General features: G+C 49.5%; 2 protein-coding genes across 2 annotated transcripts in view; both read right to left on the reverse strand.

Moving 5' to 3' along the window:
* LOC113875937 (leukocyte immunoglobulin-like receptor subfamily A member 6) overlaps positions 1-27,872 on the reverse strand; it is a 131,758-nt gene that overhangs the window by 57,089 nt on the left and 46,797 nt on the right. Inside the window, exons 1-2 of the mRNA XM_027514651.1 lie at positions 21,878-21,926; positions 21,687-21,722 (exon numbers count right to left, since the gene is read on the reverse strand). Coding sequence (XP_027370452.1) covers positions 21,687-21,722; positions 21,878-21,911 — 70 coding nt within the window. The 5' untranslated portion in view covers positions 21,912-21,926. Of the gene's footprint in view, positions 1-21,686; positions 21,723-21,877 lie in introns of the transcript that reaches the window.
* Positions 18,430-21,533, reverse strand: LOC113875626 (leukocyte immunoglobulin-like receptor subfamily A member 6). Its single transcript, XM_027514162.1, has 5 exons — positions 21,215-21,533; positions 20,765-21,067; positions 20,252-20,548; positions 19,722-20,024; positions 18,430-18,665 (listed from the first exon to the last, which is right to left on the reverse strand). The coding sequence occupies exons 1-5, from the start codon at positions 21,531-21,533 to the stop codon at positions 18,544-18,546; spliced, it is 1,344 nt and encodes a 447-aa protein (XP_027369963.1). The 3' UTR covers positions 18,430-18,543.

Here is a 27,872-nt window from a genome sequence, read left to right on the forward strand (position 1 = left end):
CCGCAGGCGTCCTTCCGTTCTCCTGAAGGAGAGGAGACACTGAGGCCTCCCGGTCGGATCTTAGAAGCCCAGGCGTAATTAGTAAGCATGGCGGGTTCTGCGCTCCAGATGGAGACTCAGCCAGAGTGAGAGAGAGAGCGACATTGGGAGACCAGTATTTCGAGAAACTGATCCCAATTCTTTATTTTTCATGGTCTACTTTTATACACTGAGATGTTATGTAAAAGTCAAGTGGGGTCAGCAGTCCTGACTTTTATCAAAGTCAGGTGCTTCATACAAATGTATACAGAGGTCTTAGGCGTGTTACATCATCTTCTGGCCAGGGGGCCTGCTGACAATTTATGACCCTCTCCTGTGACAGCAGTCAGTCAACCAGGACACTTATTTCTCCAGGGGTGATTATTCTTAAAACAGACACCACCCAAATAAAGTTACATTCCTATAGGGTGAGGGTGTAGTGGGTTTTAGTTAAGGAAAGAATTTACTTAGCCTAAGGTCTAACGTGATTAATATCAAAGGTTAATACTTATTTCTTCTATATATTCATTAATGTGTGTAAGGGCAGGGGGTGTGGAAACTTAGCAACAAACATTGGCTCAACAAATGAAAAACCGTTCACCAGTACAATTTCTAATCAGCCCATTATACTTATACTAATAGTTTTCTAACTTTTATAAGGAACCTGTTTTTAGAAGGTTTAAAGCATCTCGTGCCTCTCACGGTTGGGAGGCTGTGAGCAATCACATGTGGCCAGACAAGCCTGTCAGGCAGGCTAGAGAACCTTCAGAGAAGGTTGTAGGTTAAAACACTCTTGTCACGCCCAGGAGTTTTTATTATCTGGAGCTCTAGGTTAACTCCTTCTCCGAAAGAGGTGGTGGGGGACAGCCCCCCCTAAAGTCAGAGGTGTAGGTGAGCACAAAGTAGTAAAGTAGGCAGGCTCTGGTTATGGGGGTAGATGCTCAAGAATTTCCAGGGGGACTCCTGAGGCTCGATCCTGCCTTTGCGTATGTCTAGCCTCCTTCCTCATGACCTTTGTCATGGGCGGAGTGCCTCACGCCGGCCCCCAACACCTTATGATTATACAGTGGAAGTGAGAAATAGATTTAAGGGACTAGATCTGATACACAGAGTGCCTGATGAACTCTGGACGGAGGTTTGTGACTTTGTACAGGAGCAGGGATGAAGACCATCCCCATGGAAAAGAAATGCAAAAAATGGATGTCTGGGGAGGCCTTACAAATAGCTGTGAAAAGAAGAAAAGTGAAAAGCAAAGGAGAAAAGGAAAGATATTCCCATCTGAATGCAGAGTTCCAAAAAAAGCAAGCAGAGATAAAAAAGCCTTCCTCAGCAATCAATGCAAACAAATAGAGGAAAAGAACAGAATGGGAAAGACTAGAGATTTCTTCAAGAAAATTAGAGATACCAAGGGAACATTTCATGCAAAGATGGGCACATTAAAGGACAGAAGTGGTATGGACCTAACAGAAGCAGAAGATATTAAGAGGTGGCAGGAATACACAGAACTGTACAAAACAGATCTTCATGACCCAGATATTCACGATGGTGTGATCACTCACCTAGAGCCAGACATCCTGGAATTTGAAGTCAAGTGGGCCTTAGGAAGCATCACTTTGAACAAAGCTAGTGGAGGTGATGGAATTCCAGTTGAGCTATTTCAAATCCTGAAAGTAGATGCTGTGAAAGTGCTGCACTCAATATGCCAGCAAATATGGAGAACTCAGCAGTGGCCACAGGACTGGAAATGGTCAGTTATCATTCCAATCCCAAAGAAAGGCAATGCCAAAGAATGCTCAAACTACCGCACAATTGCACTCATCTCACACGCTAGCAAAGTAATGCTCCAAATTCTCCAAGCCAGGCTTCAGCAATACGTGAACCGTGAACTTTCTGATGTGCAAGCTGGTTTTAGAAAAGGCAGAGGAACCAGAGATCAAATTGCCAACATTCGCTGGATCATCAAAAAAGCAAGAGAGTTCCAGAAAAACATCTATTTCTGCTTTATTGACTATGCCAAATCCTTTGACTGTGTGGATCACAATAAACTGTGGAAAATTCTGAAAGAGATGGGAATACCAGATCATCTGACCTGTCTCTTGAGAAACAGGTATGCAGGTGGGAAGCAACAATTAGAACTGGACATGGAACAACAGACTGGTTCCAAAGAGGAAAAGGAGTATGTCAAGGCTGTATATTGTCACCCTGTTTATTTAACTTATATGCAGAGTACATCATGAGAAACGCTTGACTGGATGAAACACAAGCTGGAATCCTGATTGCTGGGAGAAATATCAATAATCTCAGATATGCAGACGACACCACCTTTATGGCAGAAAGTGAAGAGGAACTAAAAAACCTCTTGATGAAAGTGAAAGAGGAGAGTGAAAAAGTTGGCTTAAAGCTCAAATTTCAGAAAACTAAGATCATGGCATCTGGTCCCATCATTTCATGGGGAATAGATGGGGAAACAGTGGAAACAGTGTCAGACTTTATTTTTGGGGCTCCAAAATCATTGCAGGTGGTGATTGCAGCCATGAAATTAAAAGACGCTTACTCCTTGGAAGGAAAGTTATGACCAACCTAGATAGCATATTCAAAAGCAGAGACATTACTTTGCCAACAAAGGTCCGTCTAGTCAAGGCTACGGTTTTTCCAGTAGTCATGTATGGATGTGAGAGTTGGCCTATAAAGAAAGCTGAGAGCCAAAGAATTGATGCTTTTGAACTGTGGTGTTGGAGAAGACTCTGGAGAGTCCCCTGGACTGGAAGGTGATCCAACCAGTCCATCCTAAAGGAGATCAGTCCTGAGTGTTCATTGGAAGGACTGATGCTGAAGCTGAAACTCCAATACTTTGGCCACCTGATGTGAAGACTGACTCATTTGAAAAGACCCTGATGCTGGGAAAGATTGAGGGCAGGAGAAGGGGACTACAGAGGATGAGATGGTTGGATGGCATCATGGACTCAATGGACATGAGTTTGGGTAAACTCCGGGAGTGGTGATGGACAGGGAGGTCTGGCGTGCTGCAATCCATGGGGTCGCAGAGAGTCAGACACGACTGAGTGACTGAACTGAACTGAACTGAATCGACAAAAATTGTATCTGTTCCACATGCACAGCTTGATGTTCTGACTTCTGTCTACGCTGTGAAATAAGTACCACAGTCATGCCAATTATAATTAGCGTGTCCATCAGCTCCTGTATTTCACCTTGGTCTGCGGGTCTGGTGAGGACACTTCCGGGCTACCCTCTGAGCAGGATTGAGTCTACAGTAGAGTTCGGTCAGCTCTAGTCACATCAGTGCACATCAGGTCTCCAGAACTTAGTCATCAGCATCCCTGAAACTTTGTTCCCCGTGACCAGCACCTCCCCATTATCCCCGCTCCCAGCTACTGGGGACTATGTTCTCCTCCATTTCTCCAAGTCTGTTTTAGATTCCACAGGTCAGTGAGCTCCTGCTGCATTTGCCTGTCTGTGTCTGGCTTACTTTACTCAGCATAATGTCCTCCAGCTTCACCCATCTTGTCTCAAAAGGAGGGATTCCCTTTTTTTAAAGGCTGAGTGAGACTCCATTGTGTGTGTGTGTCTGGCATTTCCTTTGTGCATTTATCTATCGACAGACATCCAGGTTGTGGCCACATCCTGCTACTGGGAACAACGCTGCAGAACACAAGAGTGCACATACGTGTGTGAGGTCCCAGCTTCTTCTTTGGATACATACCCTGGAGTGGAATTGCTGGGTCATGTGGTAGTTCTGTTTTTAGTTTCTTAAGGAAACTCCACACTGTTTTCCACAATGGCTGCACCGATTGCCTTCCCAACCACCATGCACAAGGTTCTCTTCTGTCCGCATTTTGGCAGCACCTGTCTTTTTCCTAGAAGTCGAGTGTCTGTAAAACGTGCAATGACATCTCACTGGCTCTGGCGTGTGATCCTCTGAGGACTGATGGATGCTGAGCACCTTTCCATGTCTGTTTGGTCATTTGGATGTCGTCTTTTGAGAGATATCTGTTCAGGTCCTGTGCCCATTTAAATACCGGGTTGGTGTTACTTTGCGTTGAGTTGTGTGAGCTCCTTGTATATTTGAGAAGTAGCTCCTTATCAGATGTGTGGTTTGCACACTGCTGAGGTCCAGCCCCGGCTGATCCAGGGTATTCGAAGGGGAGACGGCTTTGGCTAGTTCACTGGATACACTGGCTTTAATTAAATATTAATTAGAGATATAAAGAGTAACAGAATGAGGATAGCTCAGCTGGAAAATTCAGTTGAGAAAAGAGGCTGAGTAGCTTGGTTTACACGGGAAACCAATAAAACTTCAAGACAAGAAGCTTGCACCACTTATGTAGGCCACAGGCATCCTTCCGTTCTCTTGAAGGAGAGGAGACACTGAGGCCTCCCTGGTCATATCTTAGAAGCCCAGGCATAATTAGTAAGCATGGCGGGCTCCGTGCTCCAGATGGAAACTCAGCCAGAGTTTGAGAGAGAGAGCGACATGGGGAGACCAGTATTTCAAGGAACTGATCCCATTCTTTATTTTCCAGGGTCTGTTTTTATACACTGAGATGTTATACAAAAGTCACGCGGGGATCAATGTCAGGTGCTTCATACAAATGTATACAGAGGTCTTAGGGGTATTACCTCATCTTCTGGCCAGGGGGGCCTGCTGACAATTTATGACCCTCTCCTTGTGACAGCGGTCAGTCAACCAGAACACTTATTTCTCCACGGGTGATTATTTTTGAAACAGACGCCACCTTCCGAAGGTACCAGATAAAGTTATATTCCTATAGGGTGAGGGTGTAGTGGGTTTTAAGTAAGGAAAGAATTTGCTTAGCCTAAGTTCTAACATGATTAATATCAAAGGTTAATACTTATTTCTTCTATATATTCATTAACGGCAGGGGATGTGGAGACTTAGCAGCAAACATTGGCTCAACAAATGAAATATCCTTCACCAATACAATTTCTAATCAGCCCACTATACTATACTAATACTTTTCTAACTTCTCTAAAGAACCTGTCTTTAGAAGGTTTAAAGCATCTCGTGCCTCTCACGGTTGGGAGGCTGTGAGCAATCACATGTGGCCGGACGAGCCTGTCAGGCAGGAGAGAGAACCTTCAGAGGAGTTTGTAGGTTGAAACACTCCTATCACGCCCAGGAATTATTATTAACTGGAGCTCTAAGTTAACTCCTTCTCCAAAAGAGGTGGTGGGGGACAGCCCCCCGTAAAGTCAGAGGTGTAGGTGAGAGCACAAAGTAGTAAAGTAGGCAGGCTCCGGTTAGGGGATAGATGCTCGAGAATTTCCAGGGGGACTCCCGAGGCTCGATCCCGCCTTTGTGTATGTCGAGCCTCCTTCCTCATGACCTTTGCCATGGGTGGAGGTCCTCATGCCGGCCCCCAGCAGCACACATCTTCTCCCGTTGCACCCATTGCCTTTCCTGTGACTGTTTCCTTTGTTGTGTGGGTTTTATTTACTGGACTCCCCGTGGTCTGGTTCTGTCTTTGCTGCCTGTGCTTTTGGTGTCATATCCAAAGAAACCTTGTCCACACCCATGTCACGACGCTCCCCCTGTGTCTTCGTCTTGTTCTTTCATGGTTTCAGGCCCTGTGTTTAAGTCTCTGCTGCGTTTTGAGATGATTTCACTTATAGTGTGAGCTGAGGGTCCAGCTTCACCCTCCTGCCTGCTGTCATCTGGCTCTTCCAGCATCGTTTATTGAAGGGACTGTCCTTTCCCCTTCTGTGCTCTGGGCACCTTGTGGAAGATCAGTTCACTGAGCTGCTTTGGGACAATTATTTTCCATAATAAGGGAGCTCGTGTATCTCCCATTTTCCTGCAGTTTCTCTGCTGCCTTGGGCAGAGCCACGGTTCCCGGTTCTTGGTGTTTCTCTGGTGCCCCGGGCAGAGTCACGGTTCCCGGTTCTTGGGGTTTCTCTGCTGCCCTGGGCAGAGTCACGGCTCCTGGTTCTCGCTGTTTCTTGTGGCTCTGCTTTGGTGTCTTTCTGCTGGGAGAAGCAGCCGCCTCCGTTCGGACTTATGGTGGGATTTTGCCCCCAGCCCAGTTAGAGATTCTGGAGCCTCTGATACGTGCTCTGTGACATGACGCTCCCCTGCCCTCCCGTCTGGGGAGATGATGCTGTGCCCCCACCCCGTTGAGCCCCTGCCCTGAGGGAGAAGTCTGAGGAGCCCGTGCTCCTCTAACCCCTGAGGCCGAGCCGGTTGCACAGAGCCCCGTCTCTTCTCTTCCTGCTTTGTGGCCCCACGTGTGTCTGTGGCCTGGTGCTCTCATGAGCTGAGCAGCGAGGCGGTCTCTGAGGCAGCGGCCCGGAGCCTGGGGATGTGGCGCGGCTGCACCCACTGTTCTCCCGGAGAGGAGAGGGCCTGGGCCCAAAGTGGGTCCTCTCAGCCCTGAGCTCTGCCATCTTGTGGGAGGGGAGACAGGGAAACAGAACCTGCTCTGTTTATCCTTTTGAAGTGGTTCTTTTAGGGGAAGCACACTGACTGAAACCGCCCATCCTAGCCAGGCACCATAGTAACCATTTGCATGAGTTGTTTTATGGCAGGAGATCCTGATAAGGAATACGGAACTAATAAGCCACCACCAACGTGAAGAGTTTGGGAAAGGTCGAAAGGAGACACCACTTGTCCATCCACTTTGCAGAATCTCTCTCGCTAGCATCCATCTTGGCTGAGCCATGCGTGCGCCGCCAGGAAAGACTCTGAATTAGAATGATTGGCTAAAGACCACCCGGAACTAATCCCATCACCATAAAACCTGAGACTGTGAGCCACATGGCAGAGCAGTCCTCCTGGGTTCCCTTCCCCTACTGCTCTCCACCCAGGTGCCCTTTCCCAATAAAATCTCTTGCTTTGTCAGCACATGTGTCTCCTCGGACAATTCATTTCCGAGTGTTAGACAAGAGCCCAGTTTCGGGCCCTGGAAGGGGTCCTCCTTCCTGCAACAAATGGCAACTCTGGTGGGGACTCTTCTTGGCTGAGACTGACATCCTGACCACTCGGGGTACTCAGGGGCCAGCTTGCCTGACAATGGACCAGACCCAGTGGCCGCAACTGGGACCCTTTTGTCCCTGGTCTTCTCCTGACATGGACAACTGGCCAGAGTGCCCCGACCAGTAAGGAAGAAGAGACTTATTGACCTCTCTCCCCTTCCCTCTCTCTTTTCCTCTCCTTAACCCTTCCTATCCTTCCTTGTTTTTCTAGTCCCCGGTCCTGGACGCAGGATACTGGTTGAAGGGCCCTCAGCCTGAGCTGAGGATTGGAGACTGATCACCTCCTCTTGGCAGAGAACTCGAATTCTGATTCTGGTCTGGTCTGATTTCTGGTAGGGCCGAATTCCAGTCCTCCCTTCTCTGGAAGCCGAGGGAAACGTCCCATAACGCCTGGGTGTCTGTCGGTGGCAGGAGACGTCTGTAAGGCCACCCCTTTTGCCCCCTCTCCAGCCTCCCCACCTTCTTCTTTCAACCTGGCTTCCTTTCCTCCCTTTGAAATCTTTGATCTGACGTTCTATGTCTCTACAGGAGGTTTTCTGAGAGACTATATTCTTGTACTTAGGGGAAGTGTCTTGTATTTAAGGGAGTGTCTGATGAGGACTGCCAGGTATATGTGTGTGTTTTAACTCTGTGTTCTGTGTTGTGATTTTTGATGGCCATTTTGCTTTGTCTGGCCACCATTTGGTTTAGACCTGCCTCCATTTTGTTAGAACTTGAGTGCCTTTCCCTGTGCCTTGAGGGCTCTCAGGAACACGTATCTAGACCATCTCTAATTCCTGAGACTGAGGGAAAAGGGGAAAAAGATTTTAAATTTTTATTTATTTCAACTGTTTTTTTTATAAACTAGTAAATTTTATATTGTAATATCTAATTCATGACTAAACTTAGAAAATGAAGCTAGATCTTGCACTGTGTATGTCTAAATATGTCTTGGTTTGTCTTTGTGTCTGGGTAATATTTTTGAGGTTATTTGTAAATGAGGTCTATTTAACTGGCTTAAAAAAGGTAAGCACTTACAAATCAAATAATTCTAAATTAAACAATAAATTCCAGGTTCATGAGAACTGGGAAATATTCAGTATTAAATACCTAATTGACCTATGTTTGGTGCCATCCTAAAATGTTCTAAGAAAGCAAGGGTTTTAGAAATTATCACTGGTATTTATGCTCACAAATCTATAAAATGCTAATATAAAAGTTAGTTCTTGATTGCTAAAGGAAAGTAGGAAGTGTGTTTTCAGTATATAAAAAAAAAGAAAGAAAAAGGTGTGAAAAATACTAAAGAGAGTTACGATCAGATTATCTAAAATTGGGTTACAACTAGTTAGATAAATGGATTTTGTTAGGAATGACACAGCCATAAGAAAACTGGTTAGAGCCAACTAGGTCCAAGATGGCGGAGCTGACTTTCACTAGACGTTGAGCCTTGGTTTTTACACCCATTGTGACATATCAACAAGCTAAATGATGCACCCATCGACGTTGACTAAATCTGACCAAATGTTCTAAACCCTTTTAATTGATCTTTTTGATAAAACTTCCTAAATCGAATTCTTTTGAAGTTCTTTTGACCTCTAGCTAACTTTGGGGTGCTTCAGAGGGCCCCTGAAACATCCCAAGAGAGATATTAAACTGTGTTTATTTGGTTGGTTAAATTACATGAAAAAGATTATCAAATGATCAAATTATCAAATCGACTCATGTTAAAATGTATGGTAAAAGTACTAATTACTAATAAGATACCTTAGAAATTATATGGAGTTCTTAACATTCTGATATGTCCTGGTATTCGAATAGAAAACCTGATGACTTCACAAAAGTTAACAAAAGGACTGAAAGAAGCAGCGAATATGTTTATAACTTTTACGGTTTCTCTCTGAAAAATTACGGGTTTTCAGGGAGTAGGGAAAACCTTCCTCTCAAACGAATTAGGACAATACTTTGGTAAAATTAAATGTTACAAACAAAACAATTATGTTTTCTCTCTATCTGACTCCTCCAAAAAATTGGAAATTCTTAGGTTTCCAGTAAGTTTATCAAATGAGTTAGGAAAGTTATCTCATGGGTACAAAAATCTCAAGAATTTTTTGAGACCTTAAAAAAGGGAAGAATTCACCTAGATTTGTTAGGCAAAATCTGTGATAAGTCTTTGGTGTGAGTTTCCCAGCCGTGTTTTATTTTAAAAGTTCAGTCTGAGACTCTATAAATGTTTCAGCAAAATAAAAAGTCTATAGTCAATTATGGTTATAAAAATCATCAGGCCAAAATTAGTGAGAACAGACCTATTTTGCAAACAAGCTAGCCTTCATTTGGTTATATTTGATAACAATGAGGGTAACTTTAGGGAGAAAAAGATATTTCCAAACAATGTTAAATCCCAGTTTGTTAATGGAGGTCTGCATCTAGTAAGACTCACCTCTTAGATAGTTCTTGGCTGTTATGTGATATTAATGTACAATTTAATTGAATTCTTAAAGAACACCCTAAGTTTGTTTCTGAAGCTTATCTCAGTAATCTATCTTTGGATGAAGACCAGATGCCTCATGACCTGCAACCAGGACTGGAAAAAGACATAATTTAAGGGTCTGTCTCCAACCTGGATGGAAGGACTTTTTTTTTTTACCAGGTACTCTTAACTAGCTCATGCACAATGAAACTGAAGGGAAATTAATTCTTAGATTAATTCCCACATCCAAAGGCCCCTACACTGGATTGGTTTACAGAGAAGACAGCTGACCTGATCTCACCTTAAAATGATGCTTAAGCAGGAGAAACTACACTACACCAGGATGAGAAGGCAACGACATCAGAGGTAGACAGCTTGCCCAAGATGCTGGACATGATTCGTATCATCATTTATGTTTTCTTGACTTCTTAGACCTTTGCATATAAATCAAAGACTTTTCTGTCATAGGTCTGATTCCATGCTAGTTTTAGAAATCAATTCAATTGTTGGGTTTTTGGCCAATTACCTGTGTCTAGTTCTGGGTTACCTTGTTAAATTTCTCTACTACAAGACTCTAGCTGGTTGGCCCTGAGAAAATTTACTTAAAAAATTATAGTCATATTCAGGTTACTGTGATATTACTAGATGGGATCACCTCACTACCAGGGTCCAGCCCCGGTTGGATCCAGGGATTCCCTCGGGAGGACGGCGTTGGCGAAAAGGATAGCAAAGGGGAGAGACAGAGGCTTGACCTGACTGGTTTATGTGGGAAACTAATAGTTTGTGACACCAAACTTGCTCTGACCACAGAGGCCACAGGCACTCTCTTGAATCGCTGAAGGTGCCCCACCTTAAGCACCTTCTCAAGTGGGTCTTAGAAGCCCAGGCAAGTAAGTCGTCTCAGAGAGCCCCCATGCTCCAATCATTCATCCTGAAGGAAGAACAGAGAAGAAAAGGAGAGAAAAGGAAGCAAGAAAGAACTATATGGGGAGACCAAGCTTGATGAGCATGGCCCGCAACTTTATTTTCCAAAGTAGCTTTTATACCTTGAGTTGTGCATAGATGATAATAGGGGGTGTAGAGTCATGCAAGGTCAGCAGTCCTTGACTCTTATTGAAACCAGGCTTTCTTTCTGCAAACTTATCATATGCAAAGGATTTAGGTGATTTACATCATCTTTTGGCCAGGAGGCCTGTTAACATTTTATGACCCTTTCTTCTGAATAATGGTTAGTCAATCAGAAAACTTATTTTCTCTAAAGGTGATTATTCTAAAGTCAGGCGCCACCCTCTGACAGCATTAGATAAAGTTGCATTCCTATAGGGCAAAAGTGTGGTGGGTTATAACAAGAAAAGAATTAACTCAAGGGTCCAAGATTACAAACATTAAAGCTACTACTTACATTTCTATATACCAACTATATTAATCAATACACTCCCAGGGACACAATAGGTAAGGGATATGGAAACTTGGCAGCAAGCATTAGCTCAACAAAGAAATCCTCTACTAGTTCTATTCTAACAATTTTAACTCTCTGAGAAGCTCTGCATTATTAGCATATCTTAAGCTTCCCATGCCTCTCGTGGTTGGGAGGCTGTGAACAATCACATGCGTAGCTGCGGGAGTCCGAACAAACCTGTCAGGCAAGCTAGAAAGTCATCAGAGGGGTTTGAATTGAAACACTTCTATTATGCCCAGGAGACTTATTAACTAGAGCTCTAAGTTGACTTTCTTCAGAGAGAGGTGGTCGGGTTGATTTTCTTACAGAGAAAGGTGGTCAGGGATAGACCCCCGTGAATATCAGAGGAGTTGGTAAAAGTCATAAAATAGTAAAACAGACAGATTCTGGTTTTGGGGTAGACGCTCAGGCAGGTCTAGAGGGCCCCTCGAGCCCTGACTCGCCTTGCCTGTCAGGGCTCTCCTGCATGACCTTGTCATGGGTGGGAACTCCCATGCTGGCTCCCGGGACCTCACTGGGCCAATTAAAAATACTGCTCTGACTCTGGCCATAAATTTGACCTTTTTTCTATTACTCAAGCTCAATCAGAGTAACAAGAAAAGTTTCAGCAAAGGAGGAAAAATCTCCCATAATTATGGGACGGATTTATATAGATAACACCAGGCTATGGTAATTTAGGTTTAAGGTCTCCTCTGTGTTGAAAACAATTAAATCATACTAAGGACAATCAGTCTAATAACACTAGAAAACGGGGCTATGTGCCTTGTAGACGGTGCCAATATACAATTTCCCTGGAATATAAACATTCTACAGAGCAGACTAAGTCAGATGACCTGAGATCTACTGGGCTACATCTAATGGACGCTCTTAACTTAAGTCTTACTTGTGACTTTACTAATAGTGCTGGCTATGTTATTTGCATTTCACCTGTTTCACAAAATTACTGTTTCTTACACTGTCAAATGAGTGTCTGAGGGCCCTAATAGAATAATATATAGTGCCACATAAGATCAATGATGGTAACAGTGTAACTCTAGATATGGGAAGAAGCAACAAGAGGGAATATTTTCCTGGACCAAGAGGCTAACAAGACAGGTGGTCCAGAGAATTTTGGATACTGTTGGTCAAGTTTATGAGCAAAAGGGGGCTCTGCCAACTGAAAACTGACATTTGCCATCTACATCTACAAAGATTAAATCATGACCACTGCAACTGCTGACTTTCAACACCCCTGAATGAAAACCATGAATGAGGCACTCTGTGCTCTGGGAAAAACTGGCAGAACAGGCCTCCAGATAGTTAGGTCTTTTCAGGACAAGATTTTATGAGTTCCAATTCTTGCATCTTCACATATCTAGAGAAACACTGACGTCATTAATGGTGAAATCTCCTTTGGCTATTAAGGAGATTAATACCCTCTGAGCAGGATTGAGTCTACAGTATAGTACGGTCAGCTCTAGTCACATCGGTGCACATCAGGTCTCCAGAACTTACTCATCCGTGTCCAGGAAACTTTGTTCCCCGTGACCAGCACCTCCCCGTTATCCCCTTCCCAGCCTCTGGGGACTACATTCTCCTACATTTCGCCGAGTCTGTTTTAGATTCCACAGGTCAGTGAGCTCTTGCTGCGTTTGCCTGTCTGTGTCTGGCTTACTTTACTGGGCATAATGTTCTCCAGCTTCACCCATGTTGTCTGAAAAGGAGGGATTCCCTTTTTTAAAGGTGAGTGAGACTCCATTGTGTGTGTGTGTGTGTGTGTGTGTGTCTGGCATTTTCTTTGTGCTTTTATCTATCGACACACATCCAGGTTGTGGCCGCATCCTGCTACTGGGAACAGCGCTGCAGAACACAGGAGTGCAGATACGTCTCTGAGGTCCTGGCTTCTTCTTTGGCTACATACGCTGGAGGGAATTGCTGGGTCATGTGGTAGGTGGTTCTACGTTTAGTTTTTTGGGGAAACTCCACACTGTTTTCCACGGTGGCTGCACCAACGCCTTCCCAACCACCATGCACAAGGTTCTCTTCTCTCCGCATTTTGGCAGCACCTGTCTTTTTCCTGGGAGTCGAGTGTGTGTAACACGTGCAGTGACATCTCACAGGCTCCGGCGTGTGCTCCCCTGAGGACTGGTGGATGCTGAGCGCCTTTCCATGTCTGTTTGGCCATTTGGACGTCGTCTTTTGAGAGATACCTGTTCAGGTCCTGTGCCCATTTAAAAACCGGGTTGGTGTTACTTTGCCAGTAAAGTTGAGTTGTGTGAACTCCTTGTATATTTGAGAAGTAGCTCCTTATCAGATGTGTGGTTTGCACACATCTTCTCCCGTTGCACCCATTGCCTTTCCTGGGACTGTTTCCTTTGTTGTGTGGGTTTTATTTACCGGACCCCCCTGGTCTGGTTCTGTCTTTGCTGCCTGTGCTTTTGGTGTCATATCCAAAGAACCCTTGTCCACACCATGTCACGACGCTCCCCCTGTGTCTTCCTCTTGTTCTTTCATGGTTCCAGGCCCTGTGTCTCTGCTGCATTTTGAGATGATTTCACTTATAGTTGGAGCTGAGGGTCCAGCTTCACCCTCCTGCCTGCTGTCATCTGGCTCTTCCAGCACCGTTTATTGAAGGGATTTTCCCATTGTGTTCTGGGCACCCCAGTGGAAGATCAGTTCACTGAAGCTCTTTAAGACAATTACTGTTATCTACCTCTTCCAGCAGGAGAAGGCCATGGCACCCCACTCCAGTACTATTGCCTGGAGCATCCCATGGACGGAGGAGCCTGGTAGGCTGCAGTCTATGGGGTCGCATAGAGTCAGACACGACTGAGCGACTTCACTTTCACATTTCACTTTCATGCATTGAAGAAGGAAATGGCAGCCCCTTCCAGTGTTCTTGCCTGGAGAATCCCAGGGACGGGGGAGCCTGGCAGGCTGCCGTCTATGGGGTTGCACAGAGTCGGACACAACTGAAGCGACTTAGCAGCAGCAACAGCAGAAGCAGCTCTTCCAGCACCGTTTATTGAAGGCAGTGTCCTTTACCATTCTCTGTTCTTGGCACCTTGTGGAAGATCAGTTCACTGAGCTGCTTCGGGACAATTGTTTTCCGTGATAAGGGAGCTCGTAGATCTCCAATTTTCTTGCCATTTCTCTGCTTCCCTGGGCAGAGTCATGGTTTCTGATTCTCAATGTTTCTTGTGGCTCTGCTTTGCTGTGTGTGCGCTGGGAGAAGCAGCCTCCTCCTCTTGGATATATGGTGGGATTTTGCCCCCAGCCCAGTTAGAGATTCTGGAGCCTCTGATACGTGCTCTGTGACATGAGGCTCCCCCGCCCTCCCGTCCGGGGCAACGATGCAGTGCCCCCGCCCCCTCGTGCCCCTGCCCTGAGGGAGAAGTCTGAGGACTCCGTGCTCCTCTAACCCCCAAGGCCGAGCCGGCCGCACAGAGCCCCGTCTCTTCTCTTCCTGCTTTGCGGCCCCACGTGTGTCTGTGGCCTGGTGCTCTCGTGAGCTGAGCAGCGAGGCGGTCCCTGAGGCAGCGGCCTGGAGCCTGGGGACATGGCGCGGCTGCATCTACTGTCCTCCTGAGGAGGAGGGGCCTGGGCCCAAGGAGGGTCCTCTCAGTGCTGAGCTCTGCCAGCTTGTGGCAGGGGAGACAGGGAAATAGAACCTGCTGTTTATCCTTTTGAAGTGGTTCTTCTTGCTTTTTCTGCTCATCCGAGGTGTTGCAGCTCACTAGCTGGATTCTTCAGTTTGCTTAAAGGTCATTAGGCCCAAATAATCCTGGTTTATCAGTGTTTCTGTGTGAGATGAGGGTTGGGACTTCCCGATATGCCATCTTCCTTAAAGCGCTGATTAAAATTTCTGAAATGTGTCACAGTGAGGCCAGAAATGGAAAACAGAAACGATAGTTAACTAGTGTGCGTGCTCAGTCACTACAGCCATGTCTGACTCTTTGGGACCCAACGGCCTGTAGCCTGACACGCTCCTCTGTGCATGGGATTCTCCAGGCAGGAATACTGGAGGGGGTGGCCATGCCCTCCTCCAGGGGATCTTCCCCACCCAGGGATTGAACCCAAGTCTCTTACATCTCCTGCACTGGCAGGTGGGCTCTTAACCACTAGTGCCCCCTGGGAAGCCCTGATAGTCCACATACACAGGGAAAACCAAGAAGAGTAAGCAGGTATCTGGCGCCGTTTTCGAATGAGAGAAACGGAGTGATGGTAGGCTGCACTCGGGCTCCCCAGGTGGCTCAGGGGTAAAGAATCTGCCTGCCAGCACAGGAGGTGCAGAGACTCGAGTTCGATCCCTGGGTGGGGAAGATCCCCTGGAGAAGGACATGGAAGCCCACCTCAGTATTCTTACCTGGAGAATCCATGGACAGACGAGCCTGGCAGGCTACTGTCTGTGGAGTCACAAAGAGTTGGACATGACTGAGCACACACGCGGGCACACAGACACAGACACACACACACACACGAACAGACTGCAGACCCAGACAACCCACCTGCCCACTCCCCAGACCAGGGAGCCCCCTCCCTCGGTTCTGCAGTTTGTGTGTGCAGTCTTCAGGGTTTTGTAAATGCAGTATCACGTCATCTGCATACAGGGACAGTTTTGCCTCCTTCCTGCCCCAAGTTGAATCCTTTTTTTTTTTCTTGCCTGATTGCTATGACTAGGACTTCCAGTGGTGTGTTGAACACAAATGGTGAGAGTGGGCGTCCTTACCTTGTCCCAGAGCTCTAGAAAGGCTTTCCGCTTGTTACCTTTGAGGACTGTGTTGACTGTGTGCTTGTCATAAATAGGTTTTACTACTTTGAGATGTCTCCCCTCTGTACTCACTTTGGCGAGACCTTTTATGATGAATGGATGTTGCATTTTATCAGTGCTTTCTCTGAACCTATTAAGACAAGCATGTTGTTTTGTCTTTTCTCTTGTTGATGTGGTGACTTACATTGATCGATTTGCACATGTTGAATTATCCTTGTGACCCTGGTATGAATCCAAGTTGATCCTGGCATGTGATTCTTTTTGTGTGTTGTTGAATGTGGTTAGCTAATATTTTGTTGCCCATTTTGTGTGTATGTTCATAAAGCGCTCTGTTCTGTAACTTCTTTTTTGGTTGTGTCTTTGTCTGGTTTAGGCATCGGGGTGACGGTGGCTCATAGAAAGACTCTGGGAGTGTTTCGTCCTCTTCAGTCTCCTGGGAGAGCGTGAAGAGGGTCATATAAGTTCCTCTTTGTCAGTTTGGTAGAAGTCCTCCATGAAGCCATCCAGTTCTGGCCTCTGGTTTGCATGGGGTTTTCACTGGTGTTATTACGGATTCTGTGTCGCTTCCAGTGGCCGGTCTGTTCAGGCTGTCTGCGTCTTCTTGCCTCCGTTCTGGCGGGCTGTGTGTCTCCAGAGACTCGTGCGTGTCTTCCAGGTTTGCTGTCGGATGGGTCAACACACACTGGTTCTTAGTAGTCTCTTATAAACCTTTGTATCTCTGAGGTATCAATTTTAAAAATTGGTTATTAATTAATTTTGGCCCTGCTGGACTTCCCTGGTTGCTCAGATGGTAAAGAATCTGCCTTCAATACGGGAAACCTGGGTTTGATCCCTGGGTGGGGAAGATCCCCTGGAGGAGGGCAATGCAACCCACTCCAGTATTCTCACCTGGAGAATCTCACGGACAGAGGAGCCTGGTGGGCTACAGTCCATGCAGTCACAGAGTTGGACATGCCTGAGGAACAGAGGACGGTGCTGGGTCTTCCTCGCTGCCCAGGGGCTTTCCTCCCATTGAGCTGAGCTCAGGAAGCTTTTCTCTTCTCTGCGGTGCCTGGACTCCTCGCTTTGGTGACGTGTCTTGTCGCAGGGCAGGGCTCTGGGCCCGCGGGCTCAGCATTTGCGGCCGGTGCGGGATCTTCTCACAGCAGGGATGGAACCCGCGTCCCCTGCGTTGGCGGCTGGATTCTTATCCACCAAGCCACCAGGGAAACTCGGTAGCAGCTCTTGTTCCTCCCGTCTCATTTCTTATTTTGTGTATTGAGTCCCACGTTGTTGCCTTTTGAATTTGATGTGATGGACTGGACTCCTACGGTCGTGTTTCACTTATTCACCATCATGCTTGAAAACTGACCTGTGTTCCTGTAGCAGTCCAGCTTTATGCATTTTTTGTATAAAATTCTGTCACATATATACACACCAAACCATTCATTTTGGTGAAAGTGATTTCTGTAACTTTTTCTACTGTGAACAACCCACGTGTCCTTTTTCTCCTTGTACACACGTGGCCGTGCAGGCATCTTCCTCTGGGTTATACAACTGTGGGCCAGCGCTGTGTCTCTGCCCTTTAACTGAGAGTTGCTGTCGACTCTCCAGATTGACCGCGGTGATGAGTACCCCTGCCCGTGATGTGCTGGGATTCATAAGAGTCAGCCTTGTCTCCTCCATGGTTTTCTCTTTCCCTCTCTTACAGATGAACTAGGAGGTGGGCATGTCATTTCAGGGTCCCTGGGGCATAAAACTGAGGTGGAGACGATCCTATATGATTGTAATGAGAAGGACACATCTGTGCCCATGGGGCCATCGGTGGGGGCTTGCTACACCGGACTCGCCCTGTGGGAAAGTCCGCCTGCTCTTCCTTCCCACCCGGCCTTCAGCGCATTCACCCGGGCTCCTTGAGGTTGGCCACGGAGCACGTTTGCCCCAAAGGAGACACACAGTTCACACTAGGCTCTTTAAGCATTTATTGCCTGATGATTTTGTCTGTGCTGGGTCTGTGTTGCTGCGGGGGTGTGTCTGGTTGTGTGAGCGGGGCTGCTCCTTGGCTGCAGTGTCTGGGCGTCTGCAGCACTGGCCTCTTTGTGGTGCACGGGCTCCAGGACTTGCTGGCCTCAGTCGCTGCGGCTCACAGACTCAGTTTCTCCTTGCCTTGGGGTCCCCCAGGATCACAGATTTAACCCGTGTCTCCTGCATTGGCTGGCAGACTCTTCACCACCAGGGAAACCCCATGTTGGGGCTCTTTACAAAACGATATATTCCTGAGCTCATTTACCAGTGTAGCCCTGACTGTCACTTCAAACGCCAGGGTGTCCCTTCACACTGACAGTGTTTCTGGAGAAACTACAGCGGGTGTCCTCTGATGAGGAGGAAGGGGCATGCGGGGTCCAGAGGAGGTTCAGGGAAGAGTTTAGGATCCAACTGTTCCAAACAGGGCCCCACTTCCACCCCTTTATTCAGTTACTTAAACGATGTTCTGTTTCTGAGAAGGGATGGAAGTCATTGCGCACACCAGAGACGGCGGGCGTGAACAATGAGGCTCACGTCCTCCCTGAGAGTGAACAGAGCCTGTGGGCGTGCAGGGTGAGGACCTGCCCCTGCCATGGGGGACGCGCCTCAAGCCAGGGGTGAGAGCAGCCGGGGCGTCCTCCCCGGGAGGGAGAGGGCCCCCGTGAGCAGAGTCTGGGCCCCCAGCCACCCCGGGGAGGCCCCGGCGTCCTCCCGCCCGCCCCGTGTTGCGTCTCTCCCCCGGGGCCTCCGCAGACAGCGCACCCAGCATGCGCAGCAAAGGCTCTTCCTGAAGCTCCCGGGCTGGAAGCTCGTGTCCCGGGCTCCGGTGCTCTGGGCGGTGCAGGGCCCCCGTGCTCAGCTCCAGGCCGCGTCTCGGGCTCCTCTGTGGTCCTTCCAAGCCTGGCAGAGCAGGACCCCGAGGAGCAGCAGGACTGAGGCCGCGAGGCCCATCCGGGTGAGATTCTGCACTGTGTAGTCTGGGGTAAGGTCGCACAGGTCAGCGCCAGCCCCGTCACCCAGAAGCGGGTTGTGTGCCCAGGGCACCCGCCTCCCTTGACAGGATGTGGCCCCGGAGCCCAGCCCCTGACAGGGACGCTGTCCTCGTCCCCACTCGTGGGTCTGACCACGGTGATGGGGGAAGTTGTCAGGGGGCCTGAGGGTCCCAAAGGGAGGCATTAGGTGGGCCATGTTCTCCTCGGGAGCCTCCCGGGGCCTCTCTTACTGTCTCAGACATTCCTGCTCAGGACCCTGAGCTGCCGGAGCTCAGACAGCACAGGGTGGGGCCCGTCCCTTAGCTGTGGTTTGCGGGGTCCCCGGGTGGGGGGGGCGCCCCTGAGCTGTGGTCTGCGGGGTCCCATGGTGGGAGCCGCCTCTGAGCGGTGGTCTTCGGGGTCCCAGGGTGGGACCCAACCACAGTTCCCACGGATCCACCACTGCCCCCCCACAGACGCTCACTCAGCCCTCTGCATCTGCCTGCTGGACTCTGCCCGGGGGATGGGGTGATCCCTGGAGCCTCCGGGGGTAGGATGGGTTGGGGCGGGTCTGCTGCTGCCCAGACTGACCCCCATCCAGCAGCCTCAGGCCCCTGCAGCCTGTGGCTCCCGAGCCATCTCCGCCCGACTCCCCACCAGCCTTTGACGATCTGAAAGGCCTTGTCCTCCCAGAGAATCTCAAAGTGCCCTGGGGTGGGCTGTCTCCCCTGAGCATAGAGCCCCGAGACTCCCCAGGTTCGGGTCTGGGTCTGAGGCGGGGAGAATGGGCCCCTGGGAATAAGCCCAGGAAGGGGTACACTGGGCCAACCTGGGGTCCCCACCTCACTCCCCTCTGCCCTGCATGGCCCTGTGACCTCCCCGAGACCCTGCCACTGCCCACCTGCCCCTCTGGGACCCCAGTCCGGGAGGAAGGGGCGGGGCACAGGCTCCAAGGCCCCTCCCCCAGGGGGCCCTCTCTCAGCGCCCCCTCCTCCACCACCGCCCTGCGCTCCCAGGGCAGAGCCCCGAGCTGCTGAGTGAGACGGACAGACTGGGCCTCACCTGAGACCACGAGCGCCAGGGGCTCACTGGGCTGTGACAGCAGGTAGGGGTCTGTGCTGAGTGAGCCGTAGCACCTGTAGGTGCCCCCGTGGGCTGAGGTCACAGGGCTCAAGGAGAACTCGGCCTGGTACCGCCCGTCTTGGCTCTGGGAGCGCAGACGCAGGGGGCGATGGGCTGCCCCCTCCTTGGACAGAAGGAAGGTGTCCGTCCTCTCTCCTGACTGACACAGCAGGGTCACATTCTCCCCCGGGGCCACCGAAGGGCCCAGCTGCACCGAGAGGGAGGGGCTGTCTCTGAGCCATCCTGCAGAGAGGAAGGGGGTGCGGGCGCCGGCCCGGGTTCTGAGCTAGACTCTGCGGGCCTCTCTGGCCCCTCAGCGCTGTCTCTGTTTCTCTGAGTCTCTCCCTTCCTTCACCCCGTCTCTCTGTCTCCTCCCCGGGACCCCTCCCCCTGGTCCCAGCATCACCCCTGGGGCTCCCCGGTGGGGCCTGTGCAGAGTCTGGTCCCCGACTGACCCGCTGTCTCCTCACCTGCCACCAGCAGCTCCAGGGGCTCACTGGGGGCCGACCACTCGGAGGAGAGGCCGTGTCCACCGTAGCATCTGTACTGGCCCCCGTGGATGGTGCCCACCCGGCCCAGGGGGAAGTCGGCCTGAGAGAGCCCTCCCTGGGGCCTCCACCCAGGGTGCTGTGGGAGATCCTGTCCCCCCTCCTTGGACAGAGCGAATCTGGTGTAGCCGACGTCAGAGTGACACTGAAGGGTCAGGTTCTGTCCAGAGGTGATGACAGGGCCCTGCGGGGTCAGGAGGGAGGGCTTCCCAGACAGCCCTGGGGAGAGACACGCGTCGGTTGTTGGGACCGCTTCCCTTGTGGACCCCCCTCTCCCGGCCCGGCCCCAGGCCTCGCCGTGTCTCAGTCTGTGTGTCTATCCTGTGAGCCCCACTCTCCTCTCCCCACCCTCTCACAGGGGCTCCCCTGGGAGCAGAGACCCCAGTACGTTGTCTTGTCTGCACAAATGTATGGGGTCAGGACGGGATTCCTCACCTGAGACCAGGAGCTCCAGGGGGTCGCTGGGGGCTGACCACACCCTGGGGGTGTGCCTGTAAAAGCCGTAGCATCTGAACGTCCACCTGTGCCCAGGGGTCACGGGGCCTACGGGGAACAGGGCCTGGGTCTGCCCGTCGGGGGTTTGCTGTCCATCCAGGGTCCGAGAGGACTCGTCTTCTCCTTCCTTGGTCAGAAGGAATCTGTTAAATCCCTGACTGGAGGCACACTGGAGGGTCACGTTCCCTCCCGACATCACCACAGGGCTCGGTAGGGCTGAGAGGCTGGGTTTGCCGTAGGGTCCTAGAGAGAAGGACGCAGCTGGTTCCGTGGGGCCCCCACCCTCCCCTCCCCTCCCCTCCCCTCCCCAGGGCTGGGCTGTGAGAGGGACACCCCCTGAGAGCAGACCCCCTCCTGAGGGCAGAGCCCGAGGCCCCCTAGATCCCTCACCTGTCACCACCAGCTGCAGGGGGTCACTGCGCTCTGACCAGCCAGTGCGGGTTCCGTAGTAGCACTGATAGCTCCCTGCGTGGTCGTCTCTCATGTAGTGGATGGAGAACCTGGCCTTGTCCCCGGGACCTGGGGGTTTCTGTCTGTCCCAGAGATCTGGGTTTCCCTCTTTATCCAGATGGAACTCCTGGGCCCTGGGGGACCCCTGACACCAGATGGTCACGGAGCTACCCCTGGGGACCACAGAGCCTGGCTCTGCCCAGATGGTGGGTTTTGGGAGGGTCTCTGGAAGGAAATTAGAGACGGGTTCACCAGGCATCCCCTGCGCCCAGGCTCCGGCTCTCAGCCCAGACCTCCCAGACTCCCCATCCGTGAGCCCTGAGCTGCCCCCTCCCTCCCCTGTCCCTCCCCTGTCCCCTGTGTGACCCCTGTCCCCACGAGAGGAGGGAGCTGGGCCCTGGGACAGACTCACCGGCCTGCACCTGGGTCCTCAGGCCCACACTCAGTCCTGGAAGAGAGCGCCCTGTGAGAGGTGTGCCCTCAGCTCTGAGGATTGCCTCTCCGCCCCGGGAGTCTCCTGGCCCTGGGGTCCCCTGACGGAGCAGGTTGGCCGGGGGGTCAGTCCCTCCAGACCAGGGCTCCCCCTGCCCCTCCTCATCTCACCAAGGCAGAGCAGGGTGGGGAGCGCGGGGGCCATGGCGTCTCCTCCCTGCGGTCCAGGCTGTGAGGATGGAGACCTGGGTGTCCTCCAGACAGACCACAGGGTGTGTCCTCTCAGAGGCTGGGGCTTCCTGTCACGCGGCTGTCACATCAGCGTCCCTGCAGGAAGGGGAACAGCCTCTTTTTGAAAGCCTGGCGTCGTCCCCATGACAGTCCCAGTGTGTTCCTGAGACGCCCCTTCCAGTAGAGGGCATCCAGGATACGGCCTCCCCTCTGTGAGCCTCACCTCGGGGTCTGCTTCCTCCTCTGCCCACCCGTCAACAGGTCCCTGTGGGGTCCTCACTGTGGATGGGGTCACCAGGCCCTGGAGATGCTTCAGGGAGGATGCCAGCCCCTGCTGCCCGCAGGACTCAGATCCCCAGAAACACATTTTTTTTTAAATTGGAGGATCATTACTTTACAATATGGTGCTGGTTTCTGCCATACATCAGCATGGATCGGCCGTATGTGTCACATGCCCTTCCTCTAGAAACTCCCTTCTCTCTAGGTTGTCACAGAGCCCCTGTGTGAGGTCCCTGAGTCTCATGGCACATTCCCCCGTGGTCTGTTTTACACGTGCCGGTGTGCGCGTTTCCATGCTACTCTCTGCATTCGTCCCACCCTCTCCTTCCCCTTTGTGTCCAGAAGTCTGCTGTTTATGAGCGATACACGGTCAGCGTCTCCCTGGGCTCAGTGGAGTCCATGTGGCCAAGAGCCCAGAGGAGATGCTCAGGGAATAAGGAAGGAAACTGACTCCTCTCTTGCCCCAGAGTGTGGGTTTTCCCCGTCACAGCCCCCTTTAGGGGCATCTCTCTTTATGGCATCACCATCCAGCCCGCCTTCCTGGGAACAAGCCCCTGGGTACCTCCTGCCTCCTCAGGGCCCCAGGCTCCTTGGGCACAGTGTCTTTCTGGTCTTGTCATCACCTGCAAGCTTTAGGGGGTATTGATTGCGATCAGAGCTCTCACTGTGATGGAAAACAGATAGTCCTGTAAATGTGTGCCCGCTGCTCATGTAACCTGGGGTGGCGGTGCCCTTTATCTGGGCCTGAGGTTCCTCCTCTGCATTTTGTCCTGACCCCAGCCCTCAGATGGGCTGCGGGCTCTTGCTACCGTCATCATGGTCAATTTCCAGACGAGGTGACCCCAGGAGAGGGTGGACGTGAAGGGTTGCGGGCTGAGACTGCACCGAAGGGGGTGAGTGTGGTGCCCACCCAGAGCCTCCTCTCCTTCTAACACTGAGACTCGCTTGGAGAGTGTTTCTGAAACACGGAGCAAAAGACAAGGGCAGAAAGAAAGTTCCCCAAATGGAGGCAAACCACAGCAAAGTAGGAGAGGTCGGTGTGTGGCCCCGGTGGCGCGGATCATCTCGAGGTCAGAGGAAGGTTTCCACCCATGTGGACACACAGAGGGAACCATGGTCACAGAAAAATAAAGGGAGGCAAGCATGTGGATTATTTTGTAGAAGAACAGGTGGTCACTGAAAAGAGGTGAAAATTTTTCGATGTGAACAATACAGTAGACTGAACACGTTAAAAAGTCATGCAGCCAAGAAGAGAGCTGAGCGGCCACGTATGAAGTCAGAGTATAGCATTGAGGAAATGGTCCAGAGTGCAGCACAGAGAGCAGACAGGGAGATTCAGGAGAGGCGGGCCTGTGCTGAGGGCCAGTGTGGTATCTGTTGTAAGTGTCAGACGGGAAGACGCTCACGACAGATGGAAGACACTCACGACAGACGGCAAGGGCTGAGGAAGCAAATAACGGAGCCTCCTTTACTGATGAGAACCGACCTGCGAAGGGCGGGGACTCATGTGTGTGCACGTGACACCCGAGCGCCGCCCTGCTGGCCCCTGACTGAGACTCAGCGCTCCTTACTTAGGGCCCCGGGCTGGATCACCGGCCAGGGATCCAGACACGGCACACTTGGGCTAAAGACTCCACACCCTGCAACGGAGAGCCTGTGTGCCGCAGCGATGTCAACAAATAGGTTAATTAACTACAAGGTAAAGAAAGTAACATCCGAATCTAGACCTTTCATAGTAAACTGAGAAACTGAAGGTTAAATTTAGAAAGTACTTCGCACTGAATTATACAATTTGAAACAGTCAGTTCTATTTTAAGTAAATTTCAACTAAAAAAAGGCAGACTGGACCCAGGCCCTGAAAATGTCCTGAAACTACTTCCTGTGGAAAACGCAGATTATCAAGAGAATGACCAGCCCACAGGGAGCGGACTGCCCCCTACCAAAAGGGGGCGCTAAAGGATATTGGAGCAGTGCCATCAGGGAATTAACCAGGAAGAGTTCCCCCTGAGTCGGAGTACTTGCAAGGGGCAGAAGTGAGGGCTTCATGCAGAGCACATCCCCAGCTTCCAGGAGGTTCGGCACCGCCTCCCGCTGTGCGCCGTGGCTCAGTCTCAACCCTCCAGGTCCTGAGAGAGGAGGTGGGCTCTGGGGGCATGGGGCCCTTAACCTTGACAAGCGTTTTCCTCTCCTAGTACTTGAGTCACACGCTGGATTCCAAATAGAAGTGTTCTCAAGCAACTTGATAAAAAGAGAATGAGCGTGAAAGAAGGCATTTCCAGAGGTGCAAGTTCTTGGAGACTGACGGTTTTCACACAGAAAGGAACACTGAGAGATGGCAGAGAGACAGTGAGATGCAACAGAGAGGAACGCATGGCTGAAAATGAGCTTTGGAAAAGTACACAGACAAACGCTTGCATGCACAAACACACACACACGTGTGCATGGAGAGAGATGTGCGCATGCCCACACACATGTATATGAGTACCCAGCGTTCAGGTGAAGTACCATTAGAACTTAGTCTTTTCTAAAGGAGGAGGAGAATGCATACGTGTTCAGAAATAAAAATGCAAATACGTATTTTAAACACAAGAGCAAGTGCCTAAAATGAGAAATGGAATAACTCCAAACGTGCCTGCTGTATTAAATGAAAGAAAACCTTTTCAGCTTTACTGAGGTATAATTGACAAAATTGATGCTGTAAAGAGCAATATTGCATAGGAACCTGGAATGTTAGGTCTATGAATCAAGGCAAATTGGAAGTGGTCAAACAGGAGATGGCAAGAGTGAACGTCGACATTCTAGGAATCAGCGAACTAAGATGGACTGGAATGGGTGAATTTAACTCAGATGACCATTATATCTACTACTGTGGGCAGGAATCCCTCAGAAGAAATGGAGTAGCCCTCATGGTCAACAAGAGAGTCCGAAATGGAGTACTTGGATGCAATCTCAAAATGACAGAATTATCTCTGTTTGTTTCCAAGGCAAAGCATTCAACATCACAGTAATCCAAGCCTATGCCCCAACCAGTAATGCTGAAGAAGCTGAATGATTCTATGAAGACCTGCAAGACCTTTTAGAACTAACACCCCCCCAAAATATGTCCTTTTCATTAATGGGGACTGGAATGCAAAAGTAGGAAGTCAAGAAACACCTGGAGTAACAGGCAAATTTGGCCTTGGAGTACAGAATGAAGCAGGGCAAAGGCTAATAGAGTTTTGCCGAGAGAACGCACTGGTCATAGCAAACACCCTCTTCCAACAACACAAGAGAAGACTCTACACATGGACATCACCAGATGGTCAACACCGTAATCAGATTGATTATATTCTTTGCAGCCAAAGATGGAGAAGCTCTATACAGTCAGCACAAATAAGACGTGGAGCTGACTGTGGCTCAGATCATGAATTCCTTATTGCCAAATTCAGACTTAAATTGAAGAAATTAGGGAAAACCACTAGACCATTCAGGTATGACCTAAGTCAAATCCCTTATGATTATACAGTGGAAGTGAGAAATAGATTTAAGGGCCTAGATCTGATAGAGTGCCTGATGAACTCTAGACGGAGGTTCATGACTTTGTACAGGAGCAGGGATTAAGACCATCCCCATGGAAAAGAAATGCAAAAAATGGATGTCTGGGGAGGCCTTACAAATATCTGTGAAAAGAAGAGAAGTGAAAAGCAAAGGAGAAAAGGAAAGATATTCCCATCTGAATGCAAAGTTCCAAGAATAGCAAAGAGAGATAAAAAAGCCTTCCTCAGCAATCAATGCAAAGAAATAGAGGAAAACAACAGAATGGGAAAGACTAGAGATCTCTTCAAGAAAACTAGAGATACTAAGGGAACATTTCATGCAAAGATGGGCACAATAAAGGACAGAAATGGTATGGACCTAACAGAAGCAGAAGATATTAAGAGGTGGCAAGAATACACAGAAGAACTGTACAAAACAGATCTTCATGACCCAGATAATCATGATAGTGTGATCACTCACCTAGAGCCCCACATCCTGGAATGTGAAGTCAAGTGGGCTTTAGGAAACATCACTTTGAACAAAGCTAGTGGGGGTGATGGAATTCCAGTTGAGCTATTTCAAATCCTGAAAGATGATGCTGTGAAAGTGCTGCACTCGATATGCCAGCAAAGTTGGAAAACTCAGCAGTGGCCACAGGACTGGAAAAGGTCAGTTTTCATTCCAATCCCAAAGAAAGGCAATGCCAAAGAATGCTCAAAGTACCACACAATTGCACTCATCTCACATGCTAGTAAAGTAATGTTCAAAATTCTCCAAGCCAAGCTTCAACAATATCTGAGGCATAAACTTTCAGATGTTCAAGCTGGTTTTAGAAAAGGCAGAGAAACTGGAGATCAAATTGCCAACATTCACTGGATCATAGAAAAAGCAATATAGTTCCAGAAAAACATCTGTTTCTGCTTCATTGACTATGCCAAAGCCTTTGAATGTGTGGATCACAATAAACTGTGGGAAATTCTGAAAGAGATGAGAATACCAGATCATCTGACCTGTCTCTTGAGAAACCGGTATGCAGGTAGGAAGCAACAGTTAAAACTGGAAATGGAACAATAGACTGGTTCCAAATAGGAAAAGGAGTATGTCAAGGCTGTATATTGTCACCCTGCCTATTTAATTTATATGCAGAGTACATCATGAGAAACGCTGGGCTGGAAGAAACACAAGCTGGAATCGTGATTGCCGGGAGAAATATCAATAATCTCAGATATGCAGACGACACCACCTTTATGGCAGAAAGTGAAGAGGAACTAAAAAGCCTTTTGATGAAAGTGAAAGAGGAGAGTGAAAAAGTTGGCTTAAAGCTCAAATTTCAGAAAACTAAGATCACGGCATCTGGTCCCATCATTTCATGGGGAATAGATGGGGAAACAGTGGAAACAGTGTCAGACTTTATTTTTTGGGCTCCAAAATCATTGCAGGTGGTGATTGCAGCCATGAAATTAAAAGACGCTTACTCCTTGGAAGGAAAGTTATGACCAACCTAGATAGCATATTCAAAAGCAGAGACATTACTTTGCCAACAAAGGTCCATCTAGTCAAGGCTATGGTTTTTCCAGTAGTCACGTATGGATGTGAGAGTTGGACTATGAAGAAAGCTGAGTGCCGAAGAATTGATGCTTTTGAACTGTGGTGTTGGAGAAGACTCCTGAGAGTCCCTTGGACTGCAGGGAGGTCCAACCATCCATCCGAAAGGAGATCAGTCCTGGGTGTTCATTGGAAGGACTGATGCTGAAGCTGAAACTCCAATACTTTGGTCACCTGATGTGAAGAACTGACTCATTTGAAAAGATCCTGATTCTGAGAAAGATTGAGGGCAGGAGGAGAAGGGGACTACAGAGGATGAGATGGTTGGATGGCATCACGGACTCAATGGACATGAGTTTGGGTGAACTCCGGGAGTGCTGATGGACAGGGAGGACTGGCGTACTGCGATCCATGGGGTCGCAGAGAGTCAGACACGACTGAGTGACTGAACTGAACCGAACTGCATCGACAAAAATTGTATCTGTTCCACATGCACAGCTTGACGTTGTGACTTCTGTCTACACTTTGAAATAAGTACCGCAGTCATGCCAATTATAATTAGTGTGTCCATCAGCTCCCGTAGTTCACCTTGGTC

This window comes from Bos indicus x Bos taurus, chromosome 18 (genome assembly GCF_003369695.1).
Source record: "Bos indicus x Bos taurus breed Angus x Brahman F1 hybrid chromosome 18, Bos_hybrid_MaternalHap_v2.0, whole genome shotgun sequence".
Taxonomy (NCBI): Eukaryota; Metazoa; Chordata; class Mammalia; order Artiodactyla; family Bovidae; genus Bos; species Bos indicus x Bos taurus.

Coding starts and splice junctions, on each gene's coding strand:
- LOC113875626 (XM_027514162.1), bottom strand. CDS start 21,533: ATGCCTGGTGAACCCGTCTCTAATTTCCTTCCAGAGACCCTCCCAAAA. Junction 21,068..21,214: donor CCTGCAGCTGGTGGTGACAG/GTGAGGGATCTA, acceptor CCTTCTCTCTAG/GACCCTACGGCAAACCCAGC. Junction 20,025..20,251: donor CCTGGAGCTGCTGGTGGCAG/GTGAGGAGACAG, acceptor TCCTCTCTGCAG/GATGGCTCAGAGACAGCCCC.